A 23,696-nucleotide genomic window follows, 5' to 3' on the forward strand; every position below is an offset into this window, starting at 1 on the left:
AACCAGATATTATCAGTAATGGACCCAGCAGTGGAGTACCCAGGTATTATCAGTAATAACCCAGCAGTGTAGTACTGGGTATTATTAGTAATGGACCCAGCAGTGGAGTACCCGGATATTATTAGTAATGGAAGCAGCAGTGGAGTACCCAGATATTATCAGTAATGGACCCAGCAGTGGAGTACCCGGGTATTATCAGTAATGGATCCAGCAGTGGAGTACATGGATATTATCAGTAATGAACCCAGCAGTGGAGTACCTGGTTATTATCAGTAATGGACCCAGCAATGGAGTACCCAGGTATTATTAGTAATGGACCAGCACTGAAGTACCTGGATATTATCAGTAATGGACCCAGCATTGGAGTACCCGGGTATTATCAGTAATGGACCCAGTAGTGGAGTACCCAGATATTATCCAGTTAGACTAGCAGTTTGGATGACAGGTAGCAGATAGATTTTATGGAGTTCATTTGGAGAATCAATGCACTTTATAGAAAAATATGGTCTTTACAGAACTTTGTTCCACTACAAAGCTGGATATTACAATCTTGCTTTTACTACGTTTAAACTACCCTAGGCGTCCTACATTGTTCTACATAGTACCCTGGCTTCCCTTCCTGAAATAACTATCTAAAGGGATTCTGTAGTGCTTTCAGAAACTACTCTGCTTCCCCCCAAGAAATGAAATACAAAAGAGTGCATGTACCATATTGTGTAAATATCTTATGCCATTTAATTGTTGTTTTTGACCCAGCATGTGCTAGCCACCAGCCCACCACGGACCTTAGGCTCTCTTTAGTTCCCCATGCTCCATCCCATCCTTCCCTACTGAGTGCTGTGCCAAAATCCTGTATTTACTCAGTTTGGTCACCGGGTGGCAGCATCCACCCACTAACAACTTCTCCCGTCTCATTATTAGGCATAGAACGTTTCAGTTAACCTTCAACTGCCCTATTCTACCTCCATACCCCTGTGAATTCCCTGTTTCTTTCTACCTAAATACATAGTGCCCTGTGCCTATCCCCTGTGCCTCCTTACAACTTATCACCACCCTTCTCTCCGGCGATATGCACCCTAACCCTGGTCCCTCTCCCACTCACACTTCAACCCTCCCCTCTAACCCACCTTCATCAGGAAAAACCCTCTCCTTCTCAGCACTGAGTGCTCAAAGTATATGTAACAAAATTCCCAGCCTTCATGCCTGGCTTCTCCATAACCAACCTGACATATTGTCAGTCTCCGAAACATAGTTACAACCCTTCCTAAAAGATTCTGAAATAACTCCCCCCAACTACAGCATCATTAGAAAAGACAGAGCCCACAAAAAAGGTGGTGGAGTTGCTCTCCTCTATTCTTCCTCCCTTTCAGTTACTCCATACACTAAGACCATCTCCCAATTCGCCAACGCTGAATTAATTCTGGCCCTACTCCAGTTAAACAGGCATAAATCCATATGCATAGTCTCCCTCTATATCCCTCCTGGTGACAATACCCCTATCCTTGAGGATATTCTCTGTTGGTTCTCCACCAACATAACCAATGAGACTATAATCTTAGGTGACATGAATATTAACTGGTCCTCTATTCTATCCCCTACTAACTCCCTAAACATAAACCTCTACAACTTTCACCAGCTTATCAACACCCCAACCAGACTATCAAAGGACTACTCCTGTGGAAGCACCCTTGACTGGATTCTGGTATCTCACCCACATCTTATCTCCAGTAGTGGTACCCTCCCTGACTCCCTTAGTGATCACTTTCCCATTTCTGCTCATCGTCACTCTTCCTCCCTACAACTGTCTCATACCACCATCTCTATATGCTCCTTAAAACACTTCAACCCCAACACCTTCTCGGACTTACTGAAACAATTTAACTGGAATCCTCTAAACGTTCTTCCCCTAGATTAAGCCGTCATCTATTTTAATACAACATTTCTAAACCTTTTAGACACCTTTGCCCCCTTGAAAACTAAAAGCATTAAAAGCAACACTGTCCCCTGGCTAACTAAAGACACATTAGCGGTCATGCACCTTCGTGATAAAGCCTTGAAACAACACCATAAAAATAAAACTCTAGTCACCCTAAATGAATACAAAATGCTCCGCAACAGTTAAAAAGCTCATCACTTCAGATCATAAATCCCACTATTCGACACTCCAAAATAACCATAAGACGAACCCTAGAAAATTCTGGGATAGTATCTCCACCCCCTTTAACACAGGCAAAAAGGAAAATCCTTGCCCGGATCACAATGCTTCCAATATTGACTTAGCCTCCCAATTTAACAGCTTCTTCATCGACTCCATAACCAAATTAACATCATCTTTCACAAACAACCCTACTTACTCAGCTACACCTTCCACTATCTCCTCCTCCTCAAGTACTCCACCTCCCAGCTTCCTCTCTTCTCTCTGAAACCCATCCAGGTATTAACTATAAAATCTCCTTAAGAAATTAAAAACATGCTCCAATGATCCTGACAAATATCCCTTCCTTCTTCCTAAAGACAGCTGCAGAAGCCATTGCCTTCCCCATCTGTATTCTAATAAACCGGTCACTCCAAGAAGGCTATGTACCCCAACTCTGGAAAAAAAGCCTTTATTGCTCCCCTCCACAAAGGAGGAAACAATAATAACATCCCCAATTTTAGACCTATCACCATCTTATCTCCCATCTCTAAACTACTTGAAAAGTGTATCCACCTACAACTATTACCCTACCTCATCGACAATCACCTACTAACCCCCACACAACATGGATTTAGGCCTGGTCACAGTACTACTACTACTGCACTACTCTCCTTCCTTGAAACTGTGAATAAAGCCCACGACTCTGGCTGTATTGTATCCACCCTCCTTCCAGACCTTTTTAAGGCTTTCGATACCATCTTTCACAACTTTCTCCTAATCATACTCTATAATCTAAATCTATCACCCCATCCATCCATCAACTGGTTTACCAGTTACCTTTCCAACAGGCAACAAGTAGTCAAATGGAAGAAAGCCATTTCCCTATTCCTCAACACCCCCACTGGTGTACTCCAGGGTTCCATATTAGGTCCTCTATTGTTCAATATTTTCATAAACGATTTCCACCATGCCATCCCTAATGCAAAAATTGTCCAATATGCAGACGATTCAACAATTATCTGTTCTGCTAACTCCACTCCCACCCTCATAAAATTAACCTGAGATGCACTTAATGCATCAAAAACCAAACTCATGTTATTCACCCCTTCCAAAACCACAATTATCAACAAAAATTCATTCTCCATCAACAGTCAGAATAACACTTCTCTTGAAATAGTATCCAATGCAAAACTGGTAGGAGTTCTCATTGACAATCAGCTTAAATTTGATACCCATATGCAAAAAAATATTGAAAAAACACACCAGAAACTTGGTATGTTCTACTGCCAAATTCACAACCTCAGTCCATCTACTAGATTCCTTCTCTCTACCACATGTCTCACCCCTTCTCTCCTTTATGGTGCCCCACTCCTAACCAACCGACAATCTTCTATTAAAACAAAACTCTCTTCCTGCTACAACAAAATTGCCAAATTCACCACTGGACACACATCCTTCACTCATCATTGTATTGCCCTCCACAAACTAAATTGACTAGAGCTGCCCAACTATCTTATCTACACTGTTGTTTTGAACAATTGTCCTCTAAATGATGGATCTAACTTGCTACTGATAATATTTTGACGTTTTTGAATTGTAATTTGTATTGTTACTGTAACTGTGTCATACAGCTTATCTCCCCGGGCCTCCACTGCAAATGGGCCTTTCAAAGCCCAGTGGACTTCCCCGGTCATCAAACTGTAAGAAATAATAATAAAATAAATGCTCAAAAATTCATCTTCAGTCCCTCTCTCTGCCCCTCCCTTGCCGCAACCTTTACAATGCACCTATCCAACAGACTCCTAAGAACCAATACTCAGAATCTGCTTGATCTTCACAAACCTGCCCATCCAGCAGGCAAACGTTTACTTTCTTTTTCCTTAGCACGTCTCTGGAACTCCCTCCCACCTCATATTCGCCTCACCAGTGACCCCTCCACCTGTCAAACTCTGCTCCACTCACACCTAACGTCTCTCTGGGAATGCTCATGTTCCCATCCTGCATAATGTCCCTAGCAGCTACCCTTACTCCCTATCCCTTCTCCCTTTCTCCTTTTATCCTAACTCAGATATCTACCTCCCCGTTTTCCTCTCTGTCTCTACTTCCCCTAACTCATTTCTCCCTTACCTCATTTAACCTACATACCCCCCCCTCCACTGATCATATTTCTCCTGTGGGAACATACGTATTGTAAACAGCTCTTTAGTTTTACATGACTTGTAAATACCTACTTATTATTGTAATACACTTAACATCTATGTTAGCAATGATAGGACTATATATTTGTAAACTTTTACTAATTGTGATAAAATTACTGTTTTTATCTTCTAAATTGTATTAACATATACTTTTGTTTTCATGTACTCTTCTTGTACTATAACAACCTGTTATTTTATATATTGTATCTATGGAGCTTTTCTCCCTAGGACTCCATTGAAAATGGGCTCCTTTGGCCTAATGGACCATCCTGGCAAACGAACTTCAAATAAATAAATAAATAAATAAATAAATAATGGACCCGGCAATGGAGTACTCAAATTTTATCAGTAATGGACCCAGCAGTGGTGTACCTGGATATTATCAGTAAAGGTAAGAAAAACTTTAACATCTTGTAGGTAGATTCTATGCTAAGATAATGCAGCCATCAGTTAAAACTAGGTCATGTGGGACACAGCCTCTCCACAATGAGTCTCACCTGAGTTCCGACCTTATGCTTTTGGCTGGGACCAGCAGAACTGCAGCATGCAGATATTAGAGTCATGGATTAGCATTACTACTGTATCCCCCATTGAGCAAACTCTTATTATTGAAGAACATGCTGAAATGCAACCTCTGTTATTCCAAGGAATTGTAGATAATAAACACTCATGTGTATCAGTGGAGATACAGAAGGTGTATCTGTCATAAGCTGCTTTGGCAGAGACCCAGCATGACATTACTGCTGTCATACCATCTGATACAGCTTCATGCTATTCAAGGCATCTATCCTGATGTAGCCACATTATAGCACTGGGGTCCTGCTGAGAACTATTCTCTGGCTCTTGAAGGGATACAGAACTCTATTAATGGCACACAGCTGTGTCTCATTGTCTTGCTCACAGAGTGCTATAGGTCACAAGTTTCGTGCTTCCATTAATACGGCCTAACTGAAATGCAGATTGATATTATTAGAGGTAGCTCAATTTAAATGTACTATTCTACTCTAGTCCTGCAGTGAAGGCGTAACTTTTAGTGAGTCTCTGTTGAAATACAGCCTGTTTTCACCACCTGGGCCTAGCTCAAAGGATGCCTCATGTTATTAATGGCTGTTTACTAAGATGCAATCTGTCTTTATTAACAGGTTCCAACCATCCATTCCGATACACTATGTTATTACTGGTGAGGCTGCTATTCACAGGGAACTACAGAAACACTGCATATTTTACTAGCTGGACTCAGCTGAGATGAACTACCTTCTCATTAGGCTGGAATGTATGACAGGCACTATCTTTTTACTACTGGCACCCAACTGCTGTGCTGTTAGCGTTCCTGAGGGGCTCTATAAAATACCACTTTTCAAAGGGAGCTAAACCTGCCCTTTCCTTTAATTGGGACCTAATGACATACATCATCTTCATGCCTACAGTAACTCTACTCAGCAGTGGTTAGCAGTTGTTACCAAAGCCCCACTAGAACTATGTCATTTGTCTTTAGTGAGGCTCAACAGCACAATACCTGCCTCTAGCTGGACACAATATGAGTGCAGGCTGCTGCTGGTGAAGGAACACTAGTGATGTCTATTCTTTTCATTGTGGTTCTAGTAATTGCAAGGACGTATGATTATCATCAGAAATTCTCTGTACAAGTGAAGTAGGCTGTGGTACTGAAAAGGTTGCTAGCTTGCTAGAAGTTCCATAGAAAACAAATGGCTTTAAACTGACTTGAACCTTTGCCTCCTGGTTTCCAATTTTCCATCCACTTTTAATATCCTACCATTTGAAAAGTTCAGCATCTGCAAAGAAAGTCAGGAGTGTTTGAACCTGCAGAGAAAAGCAATACCTGGACATCAAATGATTTTGCAATACTTAATTAATCATTCCTGGTCCTTTCTCTGAATCCTTTTGCAATTTTGTTAGAGTAAAGCTGAAATAAATTATGGTCATTCTCACAAAGTAACAAAAAACAAAAATTAAAAATGCATTCAGATAAACAAGAAAGTACATTAATAAAACCAAAGTTATAGAATGTAAAACTGCTAGCTCACACTCTGGCCCATAAATCCCACTACCACCAAAGCCACCAACACAGAAGCCACCACAAAACACTTACTGAATGAAAGTGCAAGCAATAATGAAAGCAAAAAAAATCTGTAACCACAGCAGTTAGAATGGAAGAGAAAAAAACAAAAGTAATACAAGACAGTATTCAAACATAATGAGAATGGTATAGTGAAATGACAGCATATTAAGCGGCAAGTGGCAATTAGGTGATTCTCCCACCCCAACGTCTATAAAAAACAAGGAATGATTCCAGGTTTTTAGGCTTTAGGGTGGGAATATGAAAATGTGATTGCTGCACTGTTAAGGCCTTTCATGCACAAAGTCTCTCAAAAGAAGCTCTGTTTCACAGTGAATCGATCAGTTGTGGCAAGGAAGGGATGAAATCAACAACAATGTGGTCCTATTAAAGTGTTAAAAATGGTTTAATAAAAGTGTAGCACATCTATGCAAGTAACATTTAATCTGAAAGGTAGTCATTTACCTTTTTGTTCCACTTCTATTGGATGAGATAAAAAAAGAAGAAAGACAGAAAGAAAAGAGAATAGATTAATGATCCTGTTCTGCTATACTTCAAATTTCACTTCATTAAAACTAAGAGAAACCGTTCTAATTTATTTTACTCTTTGTATTCATTTCTGTCTCAATGAACATTGACTGCACTTTGATATCAGCTGGATAAAATAAGGGTAAACATTAGCCTTGATAAATGTTAAAAGCAATCAATGAAAAAAGATGGCATCAATTAATTAAAATTTGAATTGAAATGTCATTTCAGCAGTGAGTTTTCATGCATGACACAACCATTTTTGTCTGTTTCCACATAAAATTAATTGGAAGTGTGGAATTACATGACCAATGCTTCATTCAGTTCACAAAGATTTGTAAGAACTATTATCTCTTTGGGTACAAATGTTAGCTATAATATGCAATCTAAATGGTGAACTTTAAATAAGGGATCAGTTCTGCTGAACATTTCCTGCTGAAGAAATCTTTGAATCTATTCCTCTTGGAGATGTTTTCATACATAGCGATCATTCCTGAAAAATATTTATAAACAAACAACCAGGAAATGTGATGTGACAGCCCCTTTGCAGTATTCACTTTCTATAAGAATTTCCTATACAGTAATAAGAGGAGTATGTTTCACAAACCAAAATGAGTATGACAACCTGATATGAATCAGAACTATCATTCAGAAAGTGCAAACTATTCCGAGAATGTTTAGGTGCAACAAAAAAAAAACTTCTTCAGTTGTTTATATAAATCTTTAAATACATATATTTATATAGCAACAATCTCTACAAGTATGACACACAGACACAAGCACCCACACATATGTGTATATGCAAATACTGGCCCACATATGTACAAATCATATAGATGGTCTAGCAAACAAAATAATTGTTTCCACTGCCATTTCATGGCAGATGATTTAGGACTGAATCAATTTTTTAATGTAAGAGTATGAATGTTTATTACAAGAAAAGATTAAGTATTTGATTTTATTTATAAAGAAAAAAATGCTTTCATCCTCAAAGCAAAGTATCCTGAGAAATATTCTGATTTCCATTGCAAAGGAAGGCATTTTTATAATGGCCTATGGGTAGACATTGTAAGTACCATTGAGGTGTCTGTTAAAAAGATGCATTCTGCCAAACCAAAAGAATGAAAGATTTGATGGGTATAGTAACCAATCTATTTAACAGGACCTGATGACAAAATTGTAGACTATGACAACATAAATATGGCAAAGTGGTCTGGAGATTTCAAAAGACAGCTGTATTTGTGCTGATCCACTAGCCATAGTTCTAAGTACTCTGAAATCACTGCAGCTGCAAGCTGGTTTCAGCACTACTGTACTGATAAAATAAAATGGTGCATTCTGACATTTCAAGACAGTCTTCATGTTATTAACTGGTACATTAATTACTGTATAACCAATGAAATATTCAACCTTATTTAATAAAAACTTACAGCAAGTAGTTCTGAAAGACTGTACATTTCAGAACCAAAATAAAAATGTGCACTGTGGACATAGTTTGTCACAGAAATGTACTCATTACTTCTCCACCTTCTCTCACAAACTGGTTAAGTAAAACAGCACTGAGCTACTAGTAGCTTCTATCTGCTCTCATATCGAACACAAGAGACTCTAGGTACAGCCATGTATTCAAAGCAAAATTAATACAGTGGTAAATATTTAAATAGGAAAAGGTCGGGCAGTCAAACTCCTAGAAGTGTAACTGACTTAAAGCCCATATCACAGAGTATACCCTACAGATAAATAAATATAATGATCTAGTCGGAGACATTACTGTTAGTCCTGTACAATCGTAATCCAGCTGGCGTACAATCTATAGACAATGTATTCCATGGATGTCACATTAAACAATGATTCTGTCAGCATGTATCCGTCAGAATCCAGGAAAAACAGAAAGATGATAGCACATGCTGATTAACACTTACAGTCAAGATAACTAAACTGAAAAAAACTAAAAAGTCAGGGATTGATATAGAAATAACCATTTCTAACCAAGTATATCAAATTAGACTAGTAATTGGACAGGATACAATAAATATTGTGTGTGATATATAAAATTCTAGTTAAATGCCATATGCTTTTTCAAATCATTCACTGGGTGATAGCTTATGAAATGTTCAAGTTACAAAGTGAAGAAGTACAAAACAGTCTTTTGTCTGGTCAGGCAGCATAAGCCACTTGTAAGGTACAAGGAACTCTGCCAGAATTTGGTCAGAATTTCTAAATGTATAGTTTGGTAAAAGTGTGGCCTAGTCCATTAAAAAAAAAAAAAAACAACCTGACAGATGTGTGTCTCTTAAAGCACATGAAATACTAATCCATTTTTCAGTAAGAAACAGGATTAATCATAGTGCTTTCATTTTTAAGTAATGTTTTTCAAATTATACCCATGTAAGGGTGAATGACAGTTCCTCTCAAACATCTTGTAATACAATAGCTCCACACAATGAATTTCCCAAATTATCATCCCTTAATGAATTTTACTGAAGAATGTGTTGATAAAAAGTCAATAATTCATAAATGCTTTCACCAAGTACACTCTAAATTAAACACTTAAGAACAATTTCAGTTGTTGCAGCATAAAACCAAGATTTCTATTACAGTTTTCCATTAGCTTTCTATTTGCCTGCCAAATCTGTGAAATCTGCCAAAACATTAATTGAATTCTTCATATTTAAGCAAAATGGTGAGCTACTGACTTGTTTTACATTATAAAGACACCAATCCTCATTATGTGGATGTCAAAAAATAACTTTTTTTTATCTTTAGTCTAGCAGGCTGACTTTCCAGTCAGCAGTGCTGAATTAACCAAGATTTTACCATTCCTGACATGCAAATCTATTAATCTGAAACACTTTTATCTTTTTTGGAAATAACTGAAATACTGTGTTATATTTCTCCTTTTTTCAACTGCTAATTAGTCTCTACTTCACTTTCCTTATTGTTCTAAGTTTGGATGGCAAAATGTTTTAACATTTGCATCCCATTGATAAGAGAACCCCCGGACAGTTGTCTGGTTAATTCTGTCACCTCTGTTTTTTTTTACATTTTTTGTTGACTGCTTAATGCTTACTCAAGTACAGCAGTGCAAAATCAACATAGCTGCCTTCCACTCTCTAGTATCTATAAACAAAATCACAGCATCCTTGAAACAATGGATCAAAGTAAGTCCTCACAAGATGTAAGTTGAACAATCTACAAGGTAAGTAAGGGTAGTTTATAACCAAATATCTTTTGTTTGCTGACTTATGGATATCAGGAAAGATTTACGATACAATGTGAAGGGACTGAAACATTAAGATTTGCAAGCATGTGAGCTAAGCTTACAAAAGCCTTAGCAATCATTGCAGGTTTCTGAGTAGCACACTTATTCAGCCATAACTTATATTTATCGTAGAAGATGCTGATAAATGTAATTATACAGAGCATCTGCTTGAAAGGCCTAAGTCAGTCTGAAGGAGTGAAATATACATTGCAGAAAACATATTTAGATGTACAAGTTTGGTACACTAAAGCACTACATGGGCCTAGTCTCATATTTAGATTGAGAACACTTAGTTTTACTTCTCTTAATAGAACAGAAAACAGGTATATACACACATGCATATGCATGCATCCCCATGCACCCACCTACACACACATGCATGCACACATATTGGTATATTAAATATTATTGAAACAGTGTGATGCAAACATCTCTAATATCGATAACATAAGGCTGACAACATAAATGGTGACACTACACACGTGCCAAGGAATACCCTCACAGCGTACAAGTAAATGTACAAAAACAAGTTAAAACATTGTTCTTTGCAGGACAGCAAGCTCCACCCCAACTCCTCATGTATAGGGCTACTGCTGCCCACACCCCCTGCTAATTATATATACACTAATGCTAAGATCACACAATCCCCAGGGAAGGCCATATTCCCCAACCACAGATATTGTCGATCTAGCACACCTGTTGACCATATGTTTAGTAGAAACAAACTGTGTCATTTAAACAGATGTTGACATTTACTACATTCGACAAAATCAGTTTCCTTGCCAAATCTCTGCCTTACCCAAAACAATCTTTATTAGTCACTTACAAGTTCAGCATGCTCTATTTCGTAGGACCTTGATGCACTCAACATGAAGGACTTACAAACGCAGCTACACTTCAGATAGCTTCTGGCCTCAGACAACACTACATTCTTGAGGCATGCACTAACATCCTGAAATACTTGCTTTGCCATGGCTTATTTCTTAGATAAGACAAGGTTGTTTTACACAGTTATAAGTAAGAGTGGCTTTACCATCTGTTCCAGTGATTTATCCAACAATAATTTGAAAAGATCATATTTAATTGCTACAAGTACACATATGACTGGTTTATCTTCACATCGGCAACATTTTTATTTCCACATTAATTTTTCCCAAGAATCTGCTGTCTGAATCATGTTTTGTATTAAACAATACAGAATGGTTTTGATGATATTTGATTAAAGTCATTAGCTGAAGATTCACAACAAAAAACAATGGAACACGGAGGCTGTCTTTTAGGAGCAGTCTTTGTCCGAACAGCAATTACATATTGCCTCAAGAAAAGGGAGAGATGAATAAGGGGAAAAAAACAGTTTGAAGAAACTCTAAGTAAGTCACCATAAATTACTCTTTCTCATTTCAAACTTTATGACAAAGTCTCAGCATAACCAGAAACTGTGCTGGAAATAAAACCTGCATGCCAGCAAAAAGACAATCAATAAAGAAATGCCATCTGCAGACAATGACAGACTGCTCTGCTTTGCAAAAAAGGTTAAATTAGTTAACGCAAAACAGCTGGCATGCAAAGTATTTATTTATTTATTTATCTTAGTTTATCAGGAAAGTCCGACTGGAATAAAACCCTTTTTCAGTGATGCTACATTGCAGCTCCCCCCTCCCACTGGACTGCCAGGCTACTTTTGATTCCTTGTATGACCCTGCAGATCTCTGTCTGCATAAGGTATAGCTGCCTTAAGCATAGAATGGCTAACATGGAAGCGATTGTCGGTCATGCTGTTAGATATTTCAGATACTCTATATATCTGTCATGCAGAAAGCACAGATGTGTAATTATTACCTGGGTAATAATTTAGGATTGTGACAAGAGTGCAAGATCGTGATGTGATACACCACAACTCATAGACATTATCAGATAAGTAGTCAGGTGTGTGTAGGTCTTCCTGTTATCCTTTCTCCACCTCAGTGTTGTAAGACAGTAGCACCGACTTTGGGATAATTATGGGCTGATTAATGCAATACCCTCAACTTGAAGCTACCTGTGAGACTGATCAATTATAGTTGGTGCCGAATGCCACAGCATGTGATTTGACAAACACATTGTATGGTATATTACTCCCAAACTGTAGGATAGGCATTGCCTGCCAATTAGATCATGAATTTCATCCAAGGCTCTTATCAAAGTTATTTTCTGTCTTACGTGATTTAGGTTGCTTCTGCCCTATGTTTCAGCCTGGATGTCTGTGTCTGCTTAAACTCCTTTGGGGTATTGAGAGTTCCTATAGTGTTTACAAACTTCTAGATGTACATCTTTTTGTGTCTCCCATCTATGTAATCTATTACCGTGGTGGCTTTGTGACTGCCTTTCTATTAAGGGTTTTAGGGAGTCCATTAAGACCCATTTTTTTTAACAGAAAGTTTATTTTAAGTTTTTATTTTTAATTTTTATTCCTTTGCCATTTTCTTTTGCCATGTGTTCTTCCTTTGCCACCCCAATATCTATGAACACTTTCCTGTAGTTTTATGATGTTTTCTATGATTCCTTGTAATGTACCCCAAGTAAAGGCACCTCAGTAACTGAGTGACTGATTACAACATTATGTTATTCATCCCATCTTCAAAAGCAGTACAGAAAACATAAGCCTTTGGGTAAAAGAGAGAAGACAGAAACAGGCAATGGTGTCCTAAACTAATATAAGAATAAAGAATCACCTTAGTGGATTTGCAGAGAGACTCCCATCCAAGAAGTAAAACTGAAACCAATGACTGAAATCAACCCACATAACCACTGCTACAGATGTTAACTTTTCAGTTTGCTGCAATGTTATCACATGCACCAGCGTGTATATAATAAGCATGGTGAAGTGTTATGTAGGATTTCGACACAATCTGTTTATCAGGCATTGTGAATAAACTTAGAAGACTGAAGATAAACCCCTTTGTTGTAACATGGGTTGCCAAATGGCTCACAAACTGGTCACACACTGTCAAAGGGGGTGGCTCACAAACTGGTCACACACTGTCAAAGGGGGTGACTCCACATCAACCAGTAGACCTGTTACCAGCGGGGTGCCACAGAAGTCAGTGCTTGGCCCCCTACTGTTTGCTATATACTTCTCAGAAGTTCAGGTCAAAACTATGGGGCTGTGGCTGACCAAGTCTGCAGATGACTGCAACTGGGTGCAATTATTGAATCCCCAAATGATGTCAATATAATCCAGGAGGGTCCTATGCAAACTAATGACTGGTGTTTTAGTCACAGTCTCAAACTAAATGCAAAGAAATGCATCATCATTCATTTTGGCACAAACAATGATCCCTCACATGATCAAATCAACAACAATACCCTAAATACCCACAAAGTGGTAAGGGACCTGGGATCACAAGCTGACTGTGACCTTAACTTCGATCACCATGTGTCTACTGTAGTAAGGAAGACTTTCTACGTAGCACACTTGATTAGTAAATGTATCACCGTGACAGCAAAATAGGTTATAACCCACCTATACTCCAACAATTTGGCCTATAATTGACTATAACTCCTCATTTGACATGTACCGTACAAAGCACCTGCAGCAATTGGACAGACCTCACAGGTTTCTAACTAAGAAGATCAAGGGACTCCAGCACATGGCATACACAGATCGACTAAAGTTCCTGTCAATACACACTGTATCATGCAGACTTCTTAGTGGAGACTTATGTCTAGCTAACAGATCAGTCTCAGACCCAAACCTAATGAACTTGCTGCACATCCACAAATCAAATGGGACTAGAGACACCTGTTCCAGGGACCTAAATATGGCCTGCAACTTAAATAGGACATGCTGGAGGGACAGATTTATCTCCCAGCGACTGTCACATCTTTGGAATAGGCTACCTATTCATGTGAAACAGAGCACCTCTATGAGACTGTTCAACAGGAACCTGGACGAGTGGATGGGGCACTGTAAATTCTTACCGGTAATAGTACCCACAACCTTCCTAGACATGGGTAGTCATTACTAAATGCAATCTTGGGTATTAACTAACATTTCTATGGTATTACATTGGGATAAAACAGATATGCTTGAAATGACCTATGGGTGGCTAGCCTAGTAATCTCGTATGATGATATGATTACACAGTGGACCTAGCCACCTTTGTGACCAAATGTGGTTTGTTTCCTGTTATGGCTATATGGTACCCCACCATGGTTATTATAGCAACAAGTGCTGAATGGATGCAGCCACTGCGACAGGTTTCACTACATAGCAGCATTGCATCTACTGCCTGGGACAAAACAAAGTAACCCTTTGATGGTTCAATGCAAAGCAGACAATGCAAGTGTTCACACAAATGAAATGTATACAGCTCTATATTGTGAAAAACAAACATCCATAAGCAAGGAAGAACATATGGAAACTGTAACAACACATGTACTTCTGAAGACACACAAGACCTAATGTGTAGTTAGACCAAGTGCAAAACCTGTTTCCCTCAAAAGACATCCTGACACCGGAAACAGCCCTCAAAGCAGTAGTAATCCCATGGCCGGTTCAAAACTGAAAGCACAGCAGTTCTCCAGGGCAGTGTTTCTTCACATATACGGAAAGGAAAGATCAGTGATTTTGCTCAGATATGCAGAGCATCTAATTAAAGTGTGTTGTGGACTGTTTCAAGCAACTGTAAGTAATGGCTAATGTTTGAAATATTTGAACTTGTAATACCAATCCCATAATGCAGAGGACAAAAGGCTAAAAATCTAGCCTTACATATATCAAGTTAGTGATTGCTATTTCTTGAAATATTCCTCTTCTCCACATTATGGTGATGTCAAAGTTGGCATATGTATGTTCAGGGGACACAAAAACGAGTTTGAATGAGTAGAGCAATATTTGAGAGTTGATCTTCAACTGCATTTCTGGTCTTTTTTATTCTGTAGGGATTCAGCATCGTGAGTCCCAATATTTCAATAAACAGCCACAAGTAACAGACTCTTGGAGATGAAAATAAGCCTCTTTCTATATGCAGAATCAATTTTTACAGTTTTTGAAGCAAAAAGTCTGCTATTTTTGTGGTGCCTTATCAGGAATAAGAAACTCGATAGTGTGAATTCCCTAACTTCGAAAACAAGCCCCCTGAATGCTATACTCTCGCTACTTATACGTAGTAACTCAAATATCACTGTACGTTGGAGAAGCTGCAGTACTCTGAGACACAGCAATTTCGAATGCAGTATATATCCCCCAACAGTGTTTACATTTTTACTATTACTTAGCCTTTGTGAATTTGCAATGGGAACCCCGTTTCATTATTCTATTTTTTGAAAAAGACATCCCCTTAAATTTTCCAAGGAGCTGCAAATACCTGTCATGACATCATGAGACACTTATTCCAGAGTATTGCATTAAGTTAATATAGACGTCTTTGCAAACTGCATAAGCAGAAGGTTCTTACGTCCAGCTAGGCCTTGCAGGCAGACTACCTAACACTGAAAATTTGCACGTAATGATGTAATAGTGAAACTACGATGTAAGTAACTGTTCTTCTAAAATTAAATAATAATAATAATATGTTGCTTTTAATTAGCCAGAATGCCTTCCTGGCATATGTAATTTACTGCCTGATGCCCACCTCCAGACTTATCAACTCTACCTGTTCTGGAAGAACGTACTTACTTTCAGGCTGAATTTACCTCTTTAAATGATGTACCTATTTTTAGAGGTATGCACCTATTTTCAGGCTAGATTTACCACTCCACACACTTTTCTGAATCATCCAGATTAGTATCCCACAGTCCTGCTGGAAGTTATGGGAAAGAGTTATGTGCTATTCATTATTTAACTTTTAGGCAAGATGGCAATCGCTACAAGATCCTCAGAGAATGAATAAGCCAGTTTCTTCAAAGCTCTAAGTATGACAGGATTTAAAGTCAGATAAAGAGGGATTAATATTCTGCTGAGTCTAGGGGGGTGAAGTGAAATACATGTGGTTTTGTACAGCACAGCACCATTTAACTGTTGTATGGTATAGCCTGCACTGTGTCATATTCATGGAAACAAAGAATGAGCATAGCACTTCCATCAATATATTAAAAGAAAGAGTCAACAGGAATTCCACTTGGTCATTTCTGGCAATGTTCTCCTCTTCATGAAAGGTGTTAACATTTTAAAATTGATTTAAAAATATATATGGATCTATAGAGAATAATACATAGTGTACCTAAGAAAAATCATTTCTACAAGGTGACATAAGAGATTTGTTTAAAAATGTTTTTTTCTTCTTTCTTCTCCTTCACCTCTTGTCAGGATGAATTTAGAGGTCATTTGGGCAAGAACCTAGGTCTAGACACTATGGAGCCTACAACAAATGGGAGCTTTATTAGCTCTATATGTAAGGACACAGGTTACAGGACACTGAAGTGAAACTTAAAACAATACCTTCCTGCCGACAGTATAATCAAAATTAATGAAAGAAATGGTCTGAGAAGCAAGGCTGCCTGTAACCTCCTTCCATCAATAAACAGTTAAGGGAAAGAAGGATACCGGGTGACCAGTAACTGCACTCTGTGGTCTCCATATTCACTGGTGAAGTTGAATCGGTATTACTTGATTTCTAAGATATCGCTAAAGAAGGCAACATAAACCACATGGCACAAAGGATGAGAGGCCGCCCAGGATTATTAGTACATTCTTTACATAGACATGCAATGAGGTGCACACTTCTCCACTTACACAAATCTTGGCAACGTATCATAGGCAGGCATCCATCCATTACAAAGCAAGCCTTTAAAAATGTTTTCATTTTTAAATGCTGACTGATACAATGTAGCCTTGCTTTATCCTCCGTTTCTCCCCTCAGATATAGTAAGCAGTATACACATTTAAACAAACCAAGAAGAAACTCTGAAGTGTGGAGGGTATCAGTTCACTCCTTGAATTATGTTATGCACTTAGTTCACTACTAAAAATCAAACTGTAAAATATGTACTACATACTAATAAAATAGAAAATAGTAGGTAGTCCACAGTTGAGTTACAAATGGAATATCCTTTATTGAAACACGCAAACAAACAATCCTAGTTGAGTATAATGAAAAGTATCAAAAACATTCTCTATTTATATATAATCAGGTTGTTTGGAGTGAGGGAGTGGTTACAGAGGGTGGTTCTGTTAAGCTTTGTTTTTGAACAAATGAAAAGAAGGCACAAACTAGTATAAAAACACAGCGGACTTGACCACACCGCAAAACTCCTCCAGACAAGGTTTAAATTATTAAATAAACTAATATAAAGCAAACAAATAAAAGCATAAAACATAACCACTTTTGTCTCAGTGTTTGAAACTTCATCAGATAATCATGGTAGCACTTCCACTTCCCTTTATACTATCCTCAACCAATCAGAATTGCTAAAAACACAGCCTGGATGATATCTTTAGTTTATTGGATGGAAATGAAGACCTGATCCCACCATTCATCCAGGTCATCAATGATTCAACCCCATTTCTTAAGTTTATCAATCTTTCCCAGCCATTACCAATATGTATAACTGGTGTTCCAAATCAGAGGTCAACTCCTTGCTGGTCAGATCTGATCACAAGCTAATCACCCTAGACATCCATATCCCACCCCCACCCGCCATTAAGGAAACCACCATCAAAAACTACTCCAAAGCCAACTTCATGCTTCTTAGACAGAAGTGGCAAACTTCACGACACACATGCAGATGGACAATAGAGGTATGACTGCTGAATCCTACACAAATGCACTCTATAAGCACTTACACGAGTGCATGGATCGTGTCATCTCCAACAGAACCAAGATGCTATCCTCCAAAAAAGGAAGCCAATCTGGTGTTCCCCTGCCATAAACAAACACTACAACAGAAGGAAGAAGCTGTTGCAAAAAAAGAGAAAAAAATCTCAAGACTGGAGGAACTCCCTGGTCAGCCTCAGCAAGAAGCTGAGATCCCTCATAAAATCCACCAAAGCCAGTTATAAAAATTAAATCGCCACTGATTCCAAGGACAACCACAAAGCATTCTACAGCTATGTCAAGAATCTCAATGGCAATATTCAGATCTGGTGTGGAGATCAGATGTGGAGTACTTAATGGAATTTGTGGGATATTTGAATGAAAATAAATGGGGTCTTCAGTTTACGGTGAATTGGCATTCGGGACACATAACATATCTTCATGTCTTGGTTACCAGGAATGATGATAACACACTACGTACTGAGGTGTTTTGCAAATACTCACAATGTAACTCCCTCTTACACGCATCCAGCTTTCATCCACCTCATATTACTAAAAACACTCCCAAATCTCAATTCATCAGAATGAGGCATATTTGTTCTCATGACTCTACATTTCAGGTTTTCCGAAAGGATTTTACTAATAGATTTCATGAAAAGGGCTATAAAATGGGGTGTGTTTTAGAGACTAGCAACTGGGCTGCAACACTCAACAGGGAAGATTTATTGAAATGCAAGGTGAGACAACAAGGACCAAGCCCTGTCACATGACTAACCATGACATAAGGAAGAAACACTGATTTACTGCTAAACAGTGTACAGAGGCATTGGAATATTTTGTTAGCCGATAGTAATCTATCACAATTTCTCCAGGACAAATGCCGATTTTCGTTCCGCAAAGGAAAAAAACTGGGTTCTTATTTAAATCACTACACTGCAGCCACTGCAATAGAATTATGAAATCTAAACAATTCACAAGCAGGAACTGTGGTGCTGTTTTTGATATTGGCTTCTTTGCAAACTGCAGCAGTGGCTGGGTTATTTATTTGGCCTCATGTAGCTGCTCTGCATTTTATGTGGGCCAGACCTCTAGACCACTTAGACTGCGGATTTCTGAGCATCTTAGTGACATGAAGCACAAGAAGACCAGTAGTGCACTTTATAAACATTCACTAAATCGCCCTACAGCCTCTTTTAGATTTACGATTATTGACAAAATTATGGGGAATAAATCCAATAAAGCAGGATGGCATTCTATTCTCAATACCAAGGAGAAAAAATGGATTATTAAGTTAGGTGGTCTTTTTCCACCAGGATTAAATTAATATTTATGAGGTATCCAATCACAACTTGCATTACACTTGATGTACTGTATAAAAGGAACAAATGATGGAACTTATCTTTTAACAGTGATGAAGGCTATGTAATTATTCTGGCCGAAACCGGTCTGTTTTTTTGTTCTTTTGATACTATGTGAGATTTATTAAATATGCTTTGTTATGTACCTACAGCATGCAGTTTTCTGGCTCATTTTTTCTTGATTTACTTGTTTGGAGCCATGCAGTTGCCTATGCACTGGGACCCCAATTGTAGTAATACTCAGATCTACTCTGAGCTACAGCACAATGGCACTAAATATAAAGAACCAACTGATATTGCCAATATCCTGGCAGATAGGTTCAGTGCTAACTTTACCCCCTTCTCACCCGCCAAAGGGCCCATCTTAATACTGGAAGAATGCAAAGCCACTGTAATCATGGATGAAGTAAAGACCGCACTCTTTAAAGCCAAGAACACAGCATCCATGGGACCAGACAACATCCCAGGCTGTGTACTGCATGAACTAACGAACAAACTGGCACCCCACCAAAGTACCATGTTCAGTCATAGCCTCTCCTCAGGCTATGTGCCTACTGAATGGCGCACAGCCATGGTTATCCCACTCCATGAAACTACAGCGCCATTAGCCTGATGAGTCTGGTGTACAAGGCCATGGAACATATCATCTTGGAGCTTATAAACAAAGACATAGGTAACCTACAAACCCTGGACCCCACTCAGTTTGGGTTGTAAAAGGTAGATCATGTCTATTAAACCTGACTGACTTCTTTGAAGCAGTCACTAGAGCCATAGATGAGGGCAAGGTAGTGCACACAGCCTATCTTGACCTCGCCAAGGCTTCTGATACCATTCCCCACTCTGGAATTATAGATAAACTCACTAAACTGGGCATAAATCCCTATGTCAGAAGATGGGTGGCCAACTGGCTCACTGACAGAACCCACACAGTAAAAGTAGCCGACTCCAAGTCTGACTTCAGACCAGTGACAAGTGGACTACCACAGGGTTCGGTCCTGGGTCCTCTCCTGTTTGGCATCTACTAATCTGAAGTGCAGGCCAACACAGAAGGTCTTTGGCTAACAAAGTACACAGATGACTGCAAACTGGGAGCCATAATAGAATCACCTAATGATGCAGACATTCTACAAAAGGGCCTCAATGAGACAGATACTTGGTGTCAAAATCATGGCCCCAAGCTCAATGCCAAGAAATGCATTGTCATCCCCTTTGGAAAAAACTTGATACCCATGAGCTACCACATAGGCGGTAGCTCACTAAACACTGAAAGTGTGATAAGAGACCTCAGGACACAGGTGGACAGTAGTCTCTCCTTTGATAACCACATTGCCACAGTAGTCAGGAAAACCTACGTGGCACACCTCATCACAAAAGGGTTCCCCATTTGGCATGTATCTCACAAGACACGTACAACAATTGGAAAGGCCAGAGAAATACCTTACTAAGAGGATTACCGGCCTCAAACAAATGCCATACACAGACAGTCTCAAAAAACTCCAGCTCTACTCCGTCTCATATCCCCTACTCAGAGGCGATCTCTGCCTAACATACTATGCTATGTCAAACCCAGAGCTGTTGGACATGTGATGTTACACTTAAAGAAATCCCAATCTCTCCAAACTGCATGCTCCAGGGACCTAAACCTTGTCACCACAATAAACAGAACGTGCTGGAGGGATAGATTCCTGTCCCAGAGACTTCCCATACTCAAAAAACTACCCATTCTTGTCAAGCAAAGCTCCTTATTGGCCCTCTTCAAGAAAAATATTGACGACTGGATGGGAAATAGAAAATTCACCCTGGGGATCACTTCTGCGGCACTGCTTGACAGGGGCACAGGAAAATAATTTTCTTGGGTGGAGAAAGCCAGGGAACCTTTTTGGTTAGGCTTATATAGGCCCCAGGGCCGATAGCCTAGTACCTACCTATGAACCTATACCTTACAGCAAAGAAAACATTGCATATCTTGATGTACGGCTTATAAAGTACAATTCAAATGTTATGTTTCTTTCCAAAATATATCGTAAGAAAACATATTCCAGCAGTTTTCTTCACTTTGATAGCTCCCACCCCATTATCCAGAAAAAGGCTGTCATAAAGGGCCAATTCGTCTGTGCAGCCAGGATGATTTTGAGACAACAGGACTTTTGGGATTAATGTCAAATTTTGAAATTTGTTTTCCAAAAGGGTTTATAGCACTGTCTTTATAGGCAATGCAATGTATGAAATGATGAATAAAAGGCACACAAACTATTTTGCTCCCGTTCAATCCCAAAAAAGTGTCATCATACGTTACAAGTTAGCTGTCCGAGCTTGAGGGAAGCCAGTGGGGTATCAAAGGATGACAACAACTTTCATTGCTCTTTTATTACTGTGTTCACAAAAGATAGTCTGTAAATAAAACATACTTGAGAAGAACTGGACAATTCTACCTGATGAACATCCGCTAAGGGAAATTACTGCCGAAAAACAAGAATTATATATCGCAGGGCTTTGTTTGAAAAAGCATCGAAACAGACTACTGTTAAGGGCATGAAATCTTGTAGGGGGTGCAATTTTTGTAAGCTCATCATCACTACACAACAACTACGGTTCAACCAACATGTAATTAACATTAATGGCCTGTATACTTGCAACTTCACAGGAGTGGTATATTGTGCTACTTGTAATTCATGCCCATGCTTTTATATTGAGAAAACCAAGAGAAAACTGCGTGAGAGAATTTATGAACACAGTTATGATGTCAATAAAAAGAGCTTGACAAATGCATTAGCTAATGACATTAATGAAAACCCTGCACATGACTTTAAATTTTGTATTGTTGAGCAAATACAGGTATATGACAGACATGGTCCATGACAGCTACACCTTGAATGGCGTGAGCTGTATGGTAACAAGTTAAATTCTAACAACTGGCCTGGTTTAAATGGTCAACTCTCTATTAACTGCCTGTTGAGGTTAAAAGCATTAGAAAGATAGCTATGTTTTTTTTAAAACCAACAAGGTGGACAACTTGATCAGTTTTATTTTCGGGTGTAGAATCCTGCTATTGTATTAAAGACATGGCTAAGAAACATTTTTTGAAAAACAATTTCATGATATATATATATATATATATATATATATATATATATATATATATATATATATATATATATATATGGGTCTACTTGATATGGTCGACAGTTCATATGGTTGAAACTCATTTGGTCGATAGTTCATTTGATTGGCAACCAGTATTCAAGGCACTTAACAGGGATTTGCCCCCCTCCCCAAAGTTGTGCAACCCTGGAGTTAATATATATAGTTGGGGGTGGGGGGCACAGCCCCCCACAATAGGGGGTGTGGGGGTGAAGCCCCCCCACCCATATTTGTTTAAAATGTTTAGTTTTTGTTGTATTTTCATGTTTTAAATTACTATTAAATGAATATTAGTGGGGGACTTTGCCCCCCAAACCCCCCATTGTGACTATATTGTACAGACTATATTGTACACAAACACACAGTATAGAGGCCCAGTTTTTCATACTTTACTACTTCATTAGTGGACCGGAGTTCTGCTGTGGTGACCGACCCCTAACAGAGAAAAGCCGAAAGAAAAACAACAACAACAACAACAACTACTTCACTGTCTATGTATTCTTTGACTTCGCAGTGTGTAGATCTAAATTACAGATATTTTAAAAGGCTAAAATAACTGCAGTAAACTCTGAAATAAGAAGCATTAGATTGTTAAATAGTAACACTACCTGCAGCATGCAGTTAAACTTTAAGTTTCTGTAGTGTCATGTACTGGTGTTCATTGTTTTTGTTATTGCAAAGTGTTGGACAAATCATCTTACAGAAGGATGTTAGCTAAGAACAGAAAAGAAAACAGCATACTACATTTTGGTTAATAAATCTACCTTTGAGTTTTAAAAGCTATGGGCACCACACAGTTGGGTACCACATGACCCTGTTACCTCTCAATATATCTCTACTGTCAGATTTTACTTTACTTAGAAAAATCGTGAATTGGCTGCAATTATCCTTATAGCAAGGAATTACGAGAATTACATAAATACGCTATAAAAAGTACTATCACTGCCACCTTCAAGATAAACTTAAATTCTTTCCTGTCTACTCTGTGCTGCCATCCCCGAGGCAGGACAGAACTTATGAATATGGTTTACTTTCTAGGCTTGATATGTGGACTGACTGCATGGTACTTAACAATGTATCTATGAGAAGCAGGTATCCCCTATACATAATTCCTGTCAAAATAACAGCTAAGGGGGCCTGTTTTTAATAGGCAGGGAATGAGCTATCATGGGACTTGCTATCCATAGTGAGATCTCCTAATGCCGTGGCTTTTACTGCGGCCATGTCTGATTGAAAGGCAATTCTTGTGGACCATGCCA

The 23,696-nt window shown here is 38.7% G+C and overlaps 1 protein-coding gene across 15 annotated transcripts in view; it reads right to left on the minus strand.

Annotated features, from left to right (window-relative positions):
* The window catches only part of ADGRL3 (adhesion G protein-coupled receptor L3), a 3,684,852-nt gene that overhangs the window by 1,057,500 nt on the left and 2,603,656 nt on the right, over nt 1–23,696 (minus strand). For 11 of the 15 annotated variants that reach the window (XM_044060915.1, XM_044060918.1, XM_044060910.1 and 8 more), the window contains one exon: nt 6,878–6,892. The exons of the other annotated variants lie outside the window; for them this stretch is intronic. In XM_044060915.1, coding sequence (XP_043916850.1) covers nt 6,878–6,892 — 15 coding nt within the window. The remainder of the gene's footprint in view (nt 1–6,877; nt 6,893–23,696) is intronic. 15 annotated transcript variants of the gene reach the window in all.

The sequence above is a fragment of the Protopterus annectens genome, chromosome 2.part0, assembly GCF_019279795.1.
Source record: "Protopterus annectens isolate FY-2018-M chromosome 2.part0, PAN1.0, whole genome shotgun sequence".
Lineage (NCBI taxonomy): Eukaryota > Metazoa > Chordata > Ceratodontiformes > Protopteridae > Protopterus > Protopterus annectens.